The sequence below is a fragment of the Macrotis lagotis genome, chromosome 1 (assembly GCF_037893015.1).
Source record: "Macrotis lagotis isolate mMagLag1 chromosome 1, bilby.v1.9.chrom.fasta, whole genome shotgun sequence".
Classification (NCBI taxonomy): domain Eukaryota; kingdom Metazoa; phylum Chordata; class Mammalia; order Peramelemorphia; family Peramelidae; genus Macrotis; species Macrotis lagotis.
The window spans coordinates 293344957-293357611 of record NC_133658.1 but is presented as its reverse complement, the minus strand read 5'-3'; the positions used below and the strand labels follow the sequence as shown (position 1 = coordinate 293357611).

Genomic DNA, 12655 nt, shown 5'->3' with positions numbered 1-12655 from the left:
AAAAAATGGGGTTAAGTGACTTGCCCAAGGTCACATAGCTAGGCAATCATTAAGTGTCTGAGGCCACACTTGAACTCAGGACCTCCTGACTCCAGGGCTGGTGCTCTACCCACTGAGCCACCTAGCTGCCCAAGATCTTAGCTTAAAAAGGCCAAGGCCATCCATTTCTAGTTATCCTAATGTATATCCTGCCACTGGATCTAGGATGGCATTGGAAGAGAAAAGTGAGGATGGTGACTTTGCACAGCCCCTCCTCACTTAAATCCAATTGGCTTACTTTTCGGGGCATCATATCCCTGATGTCATGCTCCTCTTTGAGAATGAAGGACAAACAAAAACAACAACCCCTTTAACTAAACTACTGGTTGTAAAGACAAGCCAGCTGCAGGGGACAAAATAAGATCAGTAACCTCTCCTCTCCTCTCAGATAGTAACTAAAAATAACCTTCCATAACCTCCCCCCTTCTCCCCCTGAGGGAGGGAGAGTCAGAGCTAGAAGAAGCCTGAAGGATCATCTCCAGTTCAAATCCCTCAGTTTATAAAGGAGGAAACTGAGGTACAAAGAGGCAGTATTCCTTGAAGCAAAAAATCAGAATCTGAACACAGGTCTCCTCAGTTCAAATTCAGTGCTATATCCCCTATATCTTCAGGATCCCTTAACTCTGTAGAGCCTGCTTTGGGGAGTAGGTTCAGACTCTGGCCCAGCAGAGAATCATGAAATCTGGAATGTCAGAGATGGAAGGCAACAGACTGGGAGTCAGGAAGCCTTCAGTTAAAATCCAGGGGATAACCATTGTGAGAATCAAATGACAAGGTAACCGTAAAGGATTTAGTACTGTGTCTAGTGTATAGTAAGTGCTATGTAACTGCTAAATCCAGTATTATTATTACCTACAAGGAAATCAACTTTTGGGGGGGTCATAGACATTGTCCTGAACCCTATGGAGGCCCTTTCAGTGATATTTTTTTTTTAGTTTTTTTTGCAAGGAGATGAGGTTAAGTGGCTTGCCCAAGGCCACACAGCTAGGTAATTATTAAGTGTCTGAGACTGGATTTGAACCCAGGTACTCCTGACTCCAGGGTGCTTTATCCACTATGCCACCTAGCCACCCAGGGGCATATAATTTTAAAAAAATAGGTGAAGAACCCCAATCGAATCAAATCCCTTAGTTTTCCAGGAGCAAAAACCAATAAGTGACCTGCTCAAGGTCAGAAAAGAATTAAGAATTAAGAATTTGAACCTTAACCTTCCAATTCTAGATTTGGCCCACATTCCTCTGTCATAGGAAAATTATTTACATGATCTCTAAGAATGCTTTCAAACTCTGAAAATCTAAATAATTTATTTATGTTTGGGAGCAGTACAAAGCCCTATTGTGAGAATCACTTTACCATGACAAACTTTATCATGACAGACTTTACCATGACAAATTTTTAGTTAAATCTTGAGAGTGTTGAGAAAGATTAAGGTAATGATTCCGCAGGTTCCCCATTTATCCTTAGAAAATTCCTTTATCCTTTGAAAGTCATCTTTCACTTTTCCCTTTCACTGCCCCCTCAGTGACAAAGTCTTTTTTATGGTCATAACAAGTACCTGGAAAGGTGGGCACAAGAGGCTGACTTACCTAGGATCTTATAACCAACCCAGTTCTGACTCTGAGAGAAGCTCTCTTATCCACTATGCTGTAAATGCTATTAATCCAATCTCCGTGAATGAATCTCTGTCTCCACCCAGACATTCCCCCTGAATATAATAACACAATCCAGATAGATCCTGATCTTTTACTCAAGTCATGCCTTCTTTATCTATCTGAATCAGTCCTTCTTTCTGGCTCTTCACCCCTCTGAAGTCATCCTCATCTCTATGAAATCCCCTTCTAGGAAATCTTCCCAGAATGCCCTGGACACATCTCCAAAGTTCCTGTAGCACTGATAGAGCAGATTAATCAATGGGTACTAAATCACAAGCTGAAAGTTTCCTGTTATGCTTATGTCCTAACTTCCCCAAACAAATCATTATCTCCCAGAAAGCAGGGCCTACATTATAATATATAGATATGGGAAGCAGGGGCTGCAGATGGATAAATAGAAAGATATAAAGCCTCAGACAGTAGATTTAGATGCAGCTAGATAAAGCCTCCAATGAATGTTCATTCAATTGCTGCTTATACATATAAACTAATCTCTAGTTCATTAAAAAAATAGAATTCAAAAGAATTTATTTCTTACTGCATGACACTGGGCAAGTGAACTTTCTCTGAGTCCTAGGGGAATTCAAGAAAGCTAGACTGAAGAGAAGATTAATTCTAAATCTGAAAGGTTCATTCCTTCCAGTCAAAGATTCATTGACAATGACTAATTTGATGATGATGATGATGATGATGTTCATATGATTGGTGATGCCATGACAAGCACATGAATTGGATTTAAGTGGGGGGGTGCTGTACTAAGTCACCAGTCTTACTTTCTCCTCTGAAGCCTTCTGGGTCTAGTGGCCAAATATGAATCAGGATACCTGGAGATGACTCTGGATTCAAGGAAATCAGTGTCAATGAGTGTCAAGTGTCTGAGTCTGGATTTGAAATCCCTTGATTTGATTGACACTTGACACTCACTGACACTGATTGCCTCGCATCCAGGACCATCTCCAGTCATCCTGATTTGTATCTGGCCACTGGACCCAAATGGCTTCAGAGGAGAAAGTAAGGCTGGTGACAGCATCTCCTCACTCAAATCAAATTCATGTGATTTTCATGTCATGGCCTCCCTGATGTCATGGTATTCTTTGAGAATGAAGAATGGGGCAGCTAGGTGGTGAAGTGGATAGAGCACCGGCCCTGGAGTCAGGAGTACCTGAATTCAAATCTGGCCTCAGACACTTAATAATTACCTAGCTGTGTGGTCTTGAGCAAGCCACTTAACCCCATTGACTTGCAAAAAAAAAAAAAAAATCTTAAAAAAAAAAAGAAAGAGAATAAAGGACAAACATCATCATTTTTAAGGCCAAAACTCAATGAAGACCCCTCCTCATTTTGGGATGATCCCTTCTCAAAGGGCAATAAAGAGTCCTGATCAAATTACTCCTGTTTCATCTAATTCTAACAATCACCAAGATCATGAATTAGTTTTCTAGTTCCTAAGTCACTGACTAGAAAGTAAGTCAAGAGAAGCTTATGATTAGAGACAAGATGTTAGCTAGAGGCCCCTTCCCACTGAAAATCCCTAAAGCCTCAGTTAGGGAAATAGCCTGAATCTAAATGAAGTAGGAAGAATGAAAAAAGGAATGAAGGAAAAGAAGGAAGGGAAGATGGAAGTGAGGGAAGAAGGAAGGAAGGGAGGGTAGGAGGAAAGAAGGAAAAGGAGGAAAGAAGGGAGGAAGGCAAAAAGGAAGAAAGAAGGAAGAGAGGAATGAAAGTAGTAAGGGAGGGAGGAAAGAAGAATGGGAGGGAGGGAAGAAGGAAGGAAGGAAAAACGAAGGAAAGGAGGAAGGGAGGATAGAAGATAGGAAAGGAGGGAAAGAAGGAGGGAAGAAGGAAGGGAGGAAAAAGAAGGGAAGGAAGAAAGAAGAATGGGAGAAGGAAGGAAGGGAGGGAGGAAAGAAGGGAGGAAGGAAGGAAGAAAGGGGGGAGTCAAGAAGGAAGAGAGGAAGGAAGGCGAGAGAGAGGAAGGCAACAAAGGAAACAAAACAAGTAATTATTAAGTGACTACTTTGTGCTAGGCACTATGCCTGGTGCTTTTACAAATATTATCTTATTTGATAGGCTACAAGTGTTCCTATTATAATCATAAACCAATTAAGGACATGGAGACAAAAAGATGAGGTGATTTGCCCAGGGTCGAAGAGCTAGTAAGGGTCTGAGGCCTTTTTTGAATTTCTGTTTTCCCAACTCCAGGCCTAGAGAACTCTATCTACTTTTACTAATCTATCCACAAGTCTGTGTAGCACTTACTGGCTGTGCTAGTCAGAAAAAAATCCTTTACAGTCTCTGAGCTCAGGCATCTATAAAATCCTTGCCCTGCTTCCCTCACAGGGTCATCGTGAGGATCAAATGACAACCTATGTCAAAGTATTCTGTAACCTAAAGCACAATAGAAACGTGAGCTACTGTTATTAATAACAACAGCAAAGATAGTGACTATGTATCCTTGCCTCTCTTTCCAAGCAGGTACTTTCCCCGCCACCAACACCCTCCCTAAAGACAAAGGCTGGGTAATCTATGGAAAGTGTCATTGGGGAGTCGGCAGCCCTGGCTCCTGGCTCTGCTACTTAATTCCTCCCCTTCTTTGAGCCCCATTCTCTTGTTTGTAAGATAAGGGGGTTTGGAGATGGTTCCTGAGCTCCAAATCTATGTGATCCCTCACGTTCCCTGGACCAGGGGTCTTCACAAGGACCCCCTTTTGGCAGTCTGATTTGGCTTAAGGCCTTTTTTTTGAGTCTAAAAAAATTCATAATGAAAGGAAACGCTAAATTTCAGTTAGAGGTTAATGAAAATGCAACCCCCCCACCCCATGCGAGTCCACAGCCCGCTGGTTAAGAACTCCCGCTCTGGGACCCTGAACCCACCTCTCTCTTGGGCTTCTTCCGATTTTCCGGCAATACAGAGCCCCCCACCGCACCCCATCCCCCAGCGGCAGCCGCTGCGCCTCGGCCCGCCACCTCCCCCTCCCCCGCTTCACTCACCACCGTCTTCATTCTTTAACCTCTCAGCCGCCGCAGCTCTGCCGCTCCTCGGAGACAGTCGGCCTGCAAGGGAGCCCCAGGGAAAGTGGGTGCGCGGCGGCCACGCCCCCGACTCCTGGGGGGCCGGAGCCGGGCCTGGCCTGCGGGGTGGGAGAGGGAGGCAGGCGAGGGGAGGGTCCACGGGGGGCTTCCCAAGGGGCGGGTCTCCTCCCCCACTCTCTCTGGGCAGGGGCTCGTCCCAGAGGGATGAAGGGCTGGGGAAGGAGGGCGGCTCCCCCGGCGTGGGTCGGGGAGCGGGGGGGGGGGGGGGGGAATAGGAGGGGGGTGAGGCTCTCGCCCCCCTCAGGCCCCCCCGCCCCGGGAGGAGGGACCCCCGTCTCCGTCTCCATCCCTCTGCCCATCCGCAGGCTCCAGGCGCGTACCCCGCAGCGGGGCGGGAGCAGGGGGCGGGCTGGCCGCTGGGCATCGCCCGCCGGGCGCGGCTCCATGGCCCGGACCCTTCGGCAGTCCGGGGGGACCCGGGGGGCCCCGGGGGGCCGCCGGAGCCGCGGGGGCGCGGAGCGAGAGGGCGAAGGGCTGGGGGGGCTGGGGCCGCGCGCGCGGGGCCGGGCCCTCTCCCGGTGCCCCCCCCCCGCGCGCCGCGGCGTGACCTTGACCAAGTCGCTGTACCTGCCCCGGCCTCGCCGCCCTCCTCTGGGCCGCCAGCATCCCGCGGCGCGCGGGGGAGCCGGGAAGTCGGCGGCGCCGCGGGCCCAGGCTCCCTCCGGCCCGCCGCCATCCGGTCCGCTTTCCGGAGCCTCCGCCCCGCCTATCCCCCCCCCAGCTAGCGGGGCAGGACGCGGGCGGCGCCTGGGGGGCAGGAAGCTAGAGGTGCCCGGCGGCCGCGGCCGGCCCTCCCCTGCCCTCCCTCCCCGGAGCCCCCTGCCCTCCCCTCCTCAGCCCCCTGCCCTCCCCTCCTCAGCCCCCTCCCCTCCCCCTCCTTAGCCCCCTCCCTCTCCCTAACCCCCTCCCCCTCCCTAGCCCCCTCCCCCATCACGCAGAGCATGGCTCCGGTCCTCCCGGCGTTTCCTGTTACGGCAGCCGGGCCGGACATTCCTTCTGGCTTTCTTAGCGAGCCCCCCAAGCCCGCGCCGCGCCCCCACTCTGCTCTCGGCCCAGCACTGGGAACCAGCAAGCAGAGGCCGCCAGAGGCACCAAATACCTTCTCGGCCCACCTGAACCCACCACCGGGCCGTCTCACCATCAAGCTGCAAGGGAACTTGGAAGCCCTCTCCTCCTCACCGAACAGAAGAGGATAATAAAGTTAAACGAGTGAGTGAATTAGCAGAGCTGACAAAAATGTAAAAGTCTCTTAAGAGCCTCGTTCCTTCCCCTACATCACAATGCCCTTTCTTTGTTGATGTTCTGTCTGGTCCAACACTGCACGATTCCATTTGAGGTCTTCTTGGAGTGGTTTGCCATAGCCTTCTCCAGCTCGTGTTACAGATGAGGAAACTGAGGCAAACAGGGTAAAGGGACTTGCCCAGGGTCATACAGCTAGTAACTGTGAGAGACCAGACTTGAACTCAGAATGTCTTCCTGACTCTAGATCCAGCCCTCTATCCACTGCCCCACCCAGCTGCCCCTATTTCCTTTCTACCTTCTGTCTGTTCAACTTAAGCAGAGCAGAAACTATCACTATTTCAGAGTAAAGGAAAGTCAGGCCACGCCATCGTGCTCTTTCTCCTTAGCAAATTCCATCTACTAGGCCCCAAAGGTTTGTCAAATCTATCCCTAACCATTTTGACCTCAATTCCCCTGTTTTCTTCCCTAAACTAAAATTGATGAAAGCTGTTCAGGCCACCTGTGAGTTTCAGTAAACACTCCACCTCTTCCTTTGAAAGCATAGAATTCAGAGGCAGCAGTAACCATTTAGTCCAACTCCTTCATAGTACAAATCAACTGAGGCCTAGAGAGGAATAATGATTTGCCTAGTTCACAGAGTTCATGACAGTTTGAGGACAATATCTCACATATCTGCCACTTTAAAGTTTATAAAGTAATTTTTTCAATGATTCTTTAAGGTCCATAATATTATTCCCATCCTAAAAAAAAGACTCGGAATACTATGACTTGCTAACAGGCAGGCTGGTAAGGATTTAAAGAGACTCAAACACAGATCTTCTGAATCCCAATCTTTTAAACTAGGCTTGAAACCATGCCACCAGAGAATTGGTTGAAGGCCCTCAGAGTGTTTAGACTGGAAAAGGGCCAAATCTGGCTGCACGTTGCTATGGCAAGAGCAAAGCATTGACTTGTCTTTGAATACCTCTCCTGGCAAGCCTGTGTGACTTTGGCCACATTTTACCCCCTCCACACCTCAACTTTATAAGATTCAGACCTGGAAGCGACTTCATAGAACATTAAATCCAACTTCCCTCCCACCCTTTATCATTTTGCAGATTGAGAAAATTGAGACTGAAGTTAAGTGAGTTTGCCTAGGGTCACAGTCAATAAGTGAAGGAAGTATTGATCTGATCTTGCCAGTTCTGATACACTGTACCTTGTTCTAACATAGTGATGTCATTTTGGTCTTCTTCACTAACAAAGGTCAAGAACCAATCAAGTGTAGAAATAGAATTTGAATCCAGGGTTTCCTGACTCCCCAGGATTTTGTCCCCTGTTTTTAACTAATTTGTAAAATGAAAGTGTTGGGCAAGATAATCTCTAAGGCCCCTTCTGATCACTACTAAACCTTTCTTTTTTCCAAATAGACCCTTCATTGTTCTATTGTTCAGTTCCTACTAGGCCCACTATTACCTAGATGCTAACCCCCATCTTCCCAACTCTTCTTGGGGTATCACAGAACCCAACCCAGAACTCAACCCCATTAAACCCACTATCTTCCTGATAAGAGACCATTTGCCTTACTCCCTAAGGTCCCCAGAGCCTTCCTGTCAATTCTGATGTTTTCTTTGTCCAATGGTATTTGGCCTTTCCAGATGGATCATGATCATGAAGCTTCCTTTATATCATCTCATCCAATTAGAAGGTACACTTCTTGAGAGTATGGACTGTCTCCATTTTTCAATATGAATCCCAAAATCAATACAACACTTTAAGTGTTTTGCTATCCATTTTAAACTCCAGAATAGGTAACAACTGGGAATCCAGGAGTCAGAGCCTCTGGCCACAGCCAAACAGAACAGAGTGGGCCCATGTTACTGGAGACTAAAAGTTTGGGGGTGGGGCACAGGGAGAAAAGAGAGCATAGGATGATTTCTTTTTTTTTTTTCAATTAAACAGTTTATTAAATGCCTGTCACAGCCAAAGCACTGTACTAGGCACTTGGGGATACAAAGATGAATGAGACTTCCTACCCTCCAGGAACTTCATCTAAAGTGGGGGAATATGACACACATTAACAAGTACAATACAAAGTATAGTGAAGTTTAATCTCAAGTACTAGGAAAAGAGGGTGGGAACTTTTACAGGAAAAAAAGTTTGCACAGTTCTTTTAAGGTTTGCAAAGTACTTTTTATATCCATTTCATTCTCACAAAAAACCCTATGATAGGTACTGCCATTTAATGAAGAAATGATACTAAAGGCTCAGTGAGATTTCACTCTTTTCTCATTTCAAGTCCAGCACTGTTTCCATATACCACATTTTTTTTGTTTTTGTGGAAAAATGGGGTTAAGTGATTTGTACAAGGTCATACAGCTAGTAAATATCAAGTGACTGAGGCTGGATTGAACTCATGTTCTGCCAGGGCTGGTGCACATGTTACATTACTCTTTTTACCATGGATAAACTTCATGGAAGAAATGCACCCCTCTCATCTTCCTCCAAAGAAAAGGATGACAAGGATGTTCCAGATCTAAACATTACTGAGTCACTGCACAAAAGGAAATGACATGAAAGGTCAAAAATGAGTTGATTGCCATTTATCCTAGAGATACCAAAGAATTGCCACTGATTTTAGGCAGGAAAGATAGCATGATCAGACCTGTATATTAGATTATTTGACAGTTCTGCAAATGGTGGCTTAGAGATCAAGACACAAGATCCATGATTTATTTTGTGACCCTATTATGCTCCTCACCATTCCCAGCCAAAAAAAATCCAAGGCCAATTCTTTGTCTTCAGTTTCAGTCCTGTTGAACCAATGAGAGGGGAAAACTCATGCTTTCTTCCTTGGGTTAAGCAGCGCACACAACAATCCACAAGTAGATACAAATAGGTGGCGTAGAAGTCAGCCCTTCTCTCAGGTGAATCTGCCTTGCAGGACGATACAGGAGTCAGGTGAACAGACCTCCAGGGATGTCCTCAGGGAGTCAGCAGTTATTGCACTAGCTGGTAAGTGATATATCTGCCTGCAGTCTCACTGGGTCTAATAATCTTCAATACCTGCCCTCTCTTTATTCCAAAGTAATGTGCTACTGGGTCTCCGGCCTGGATTCTAGGCAGTTGGTTTTCCCGAAGCTTATATCTTGCCAGCAGCTCAGTGACTTCTTTTGTCATGACAACATGCTCTGGAACCAGCTCATGTTCAGTGATATTGATGAGCAGCTCCTGCTGTAGAAACTGTACCAGAATATACTTGGGAGCCATGTCAACCAGGGACTGCTTAGCAGAGGGTGTCATGCCTTGTTGCACCACGATGAGGGCCCTGGTGATGTTCTCCTCCTGCATCCGCTGGCAGTACATCTTGATGGTCTTGATTCCAACCTTTGGTTCCTCTGGGAAGAAGACAAACATTTGGTCTGTGGGGTCATCATTGTGGGTCACCCATACAGTAATATCAGTGCGTTGTAGTCGTCCTTCACTGGGCTTATCCCCAAACTGAGATTTGAACTCTTCCAAAGTTTGATCTAATTCATCCTGGGTCACCAAATAACCCCGATCATGACACCACTGCATGATGGTTTTTGCGAATTTTCCACAGTTGATACATCTCCTCTTTGTCATCCATGGCACCTTCCAGTCGCCCGCAGAAGCAACTAAACCCTCTCCAGTTCTCCCGAAATTCACTCTCCTCAGAGAGGACCCTGAAGGAGGTGAGGAGGGCAACTCGCCAGCAGGATGATTTCTTAAGAGGTAGTCTTGTCTAAATCTTGGGGCAAAACCATGCCTTCTCATCAGTGCTCTGGCACTCCCAACCTAATTTACAATTACTGGGTCATAGTGGAGTGGCTGCATTTTAAAATGACTTTGAGGATTGAAATTAACTCCTAAATCCTTTGGCAAAAGATAATTCTCCCCTTTCAAAGTGCCTGTGAGATAATTACACCAGCCACTCAGTCATTGTGGCTTTGTCAGTTAAGACCAACAACTAATGATTACTCACAATTCCAGTTAAGTCTCTTCCTCTTTCGAGGTGGAGTATCAGAGTCCTTTCCAGAAGTTTCTCATTTTTCTCTGCTCACTTCACTTTTCAGCAACGCACTAGTTCAATGAGTCAGGAAGGGCTTCAAGCACTGTCTCAGTCTAACCCATATGGGAATGAGAATCCTTTCTATAACCCAGGTGACAAGTGCTTCCCCAGTCTCCATTGAAGACCTCCCTCCAGGAGGGGGAATCCACTGTATCTTCAAGTAGCTCACACATTCCATTTTTTCCTGGCATCAAGAGTAAAGCCTCCTCTCTGCAACCTTTACTCATTACTCCTTCTACCTTATACTGTCAAACAGGATCATCCCAATCCTCCTGTGGTAATTCTTCAAATATCTCAAAATAGCTCACATGCTCCTTCCAGTTTTTCTGCTCTGAGCTAAGCCCCCTTTCTTGCAGGAGCCTCAAATTCTTTACTATTATCTGACGCTTTGGATCAGCAAGATCCTTCCAAAAATGTGACACCTACAACTGAATAAAATACTCCAGATGTGATCTGTCCAGAAATGGGGAAAGGGGCCCATCACCCTGGGCACTATGCCTCTCTTAATGTAGCTCAAAATAATATTAACTTTGGGGGCTGCCAATCAGAAATGAACAGAAAGTTTGATCTTTAAGTACAGGACTCAGGTAAAGCATAGAGAGTGGACAGGAAGGGCTAATTATGAGGGATTTAATGATGCTAAACTGTATGTATTCCTGCATGGGAAGAAGATACAATCCATAATAATAAATTTATAAGAGCAGTTTAGAAGGAGTATATATAGACAAGGCACAGGAGAGAACTGAATATAATGTTATAATATAAAGATGGGTCAGTGGGTGAAAATGAAACGTACTGGGAGAAAGGGAAAGGAAAGGTTGAACAGCCTAAGATATTTTACATAAAAGAGTCAAGAAAAAAGCTTTTGCAATGGAGTGGAAGAGGGAAAGGTAAGGGGGACTTTCATCAGAAAGGCTCAGAGAGGAAAGAACATACCCATTCAATAGAGTATAGAAATCTATCTTACCCTAGAGGAAAAAGGAGAGGAAAGGGATGGGAGAAGGGGGACAGGGGACAGGAGGTGTGGGTGATAGAAGAAAGATCATGGGAAAGGGTAGTTACATACAACACACTTCTGAGGAGGGTCAGGGTGAAACAAGAGAGAGAAAATAGAATAAATGGGAATGGGGAGGAATAGAATGGAGGAAAATACAGTTAACAATAGCAACTGTGAGAAAAAATATTGAAGCAACTTCTATGATGGACTTATGATAAAGAAGGCAGCTCACCCCAGAGACAGAGCTGATAGTATCTGAACACAGACTGAAATACTTTTTTTTCTCTTGGTTCATTTTTCTTAAGATTTCTCTTATCTTTGGCGGGAGGATGGGGTGTGTGTGTTAATGTTTACTTTCACAGTAAGATTATTGTAGTAATGTGAAAATAAATGAATCATTTAAAAAACTTTGGGGGCTACTATATCTTATTCTGATCAGTCCTGAGCATTTCCAGGAATACACTTCTCAAAATAAAGATAAAGCCAGTGAAATATTCAAGTCAGCAGAGGGCTCAACAGAGAGGGGTGTTAAATTTCAGTATTATTTGAGTGTTTGAACCTTGAAAATCAGCAAATGCTACAAATTAGGGCTTGGCCTATTGTTCTGTTGCTTAAGAAAGTAATGAAGATAGACAGCTAGGTGGCACAGCAGAGAGAAGACCAGACCTTAGCTGAAATCTGGCCTCAGATACTTACTAGCTGTATGACCCTGGGCAAGTCACTTAACCTAATTAAAACCTCCATAAAAAAATCCAAGAAAGTGATTGAGAAAATGCTAACAGATGAAACTATGTACTTTGTCCCCCCCACCCCAGATCTGGTTGTCAAATATTTACCAGCATACCTCTGATATTGCTTTTCTTTGAATATAGCTATCACATTCTTTCTTAAGTTAAACATGCTCATTTCCTTCAAATGATTCCTCTATAGTTGAAACTTAAGACTTCATCATCCTGATTGCCTCCAAACTCTAGCCAAGTAGCTTAGTGGAACAGTGTGCTGGAATTTAATTAGGAAGACTTAAGTTCAAATCTAGTTTCAGACATTAGTTGTGTGGCCCTGGGTAAGTCCCTTAACTTTTATCTATTTCAGTTTCCCCATCTGTGAAATGGGGATAATTATAACCCCTGCCTAAGGACATTGTGAGAATCAAATGAGATGACAAATCTTAAGGGGCTGTATTAATAATTATATTTTTAATTCAATTGCCCCCCCCATAAAAAAAACAAGGCAAAAGATTTCAGATTTATAGAGAAATGTCAAAAATTCTTTTTTTAAAATCTGAAGAAATAAATATTCAAGTATCCATCATGAAGAGGCAGCAGAGAGTAATGAAAAGTGGGCTGGTGACAGAATCAGGATACCTGGATTCATAACCAGGGCAAGTCTTATTATGATCGAGGCTCTGTTTCTTCACTTAAAAAACAAAGATAAATGGACTTGTAAGACTTTGCTCTCTAGGCTGTCTAGTCAACAAACCAATAAACATTTATTAAGTAGTTATTAAGTAAAGAGGTCACAAAAATTAAAAAAAAGTCCTCTTCAAGCACCTTATATTGAA

The 12655-nt window shown here is 45.1% G+C and overlaps 1 protein-coding gene and 1 pseudogene across 2 annotated transcripts in view; both read right to left on the bottom strand.

Annotated features, from left to right (window-relative positions):
* ST6GALNAC4 (ST6 N-acetylgalactosaminide alpha-2,6-sialyltransferase 4) overlaps positions 1-12655 on the bottom strand; it is a 60368-nt gene that overhangs the window by 46251 nt on the left and 1462 nt on the right. The window contains exon 2 of one of the 2 annotated variants that reach the window (XM_074211074.1): positions 4682-4744. In XM_074211074.1, the coding sequence (XP_074067175.1) occupies positions 4682-4693 (12 nt within the window). In that variant the 5' untranslated portion in view covers positions 4694-4744. Of the gene's footprint in view, positions 1-4564; positions 4623-4681; positions 4745-12655 lie in introns of those variants that run through there. The other variant, XM_074211075.1, reaches the window with a different exon arrangement.
* On the bottom strand, positions 7984-11559 carry LOC141505326 (DNA-directed RNA polymerases I, II, and III subunit RPABC1 pseudogene; annotated as a pseudogene).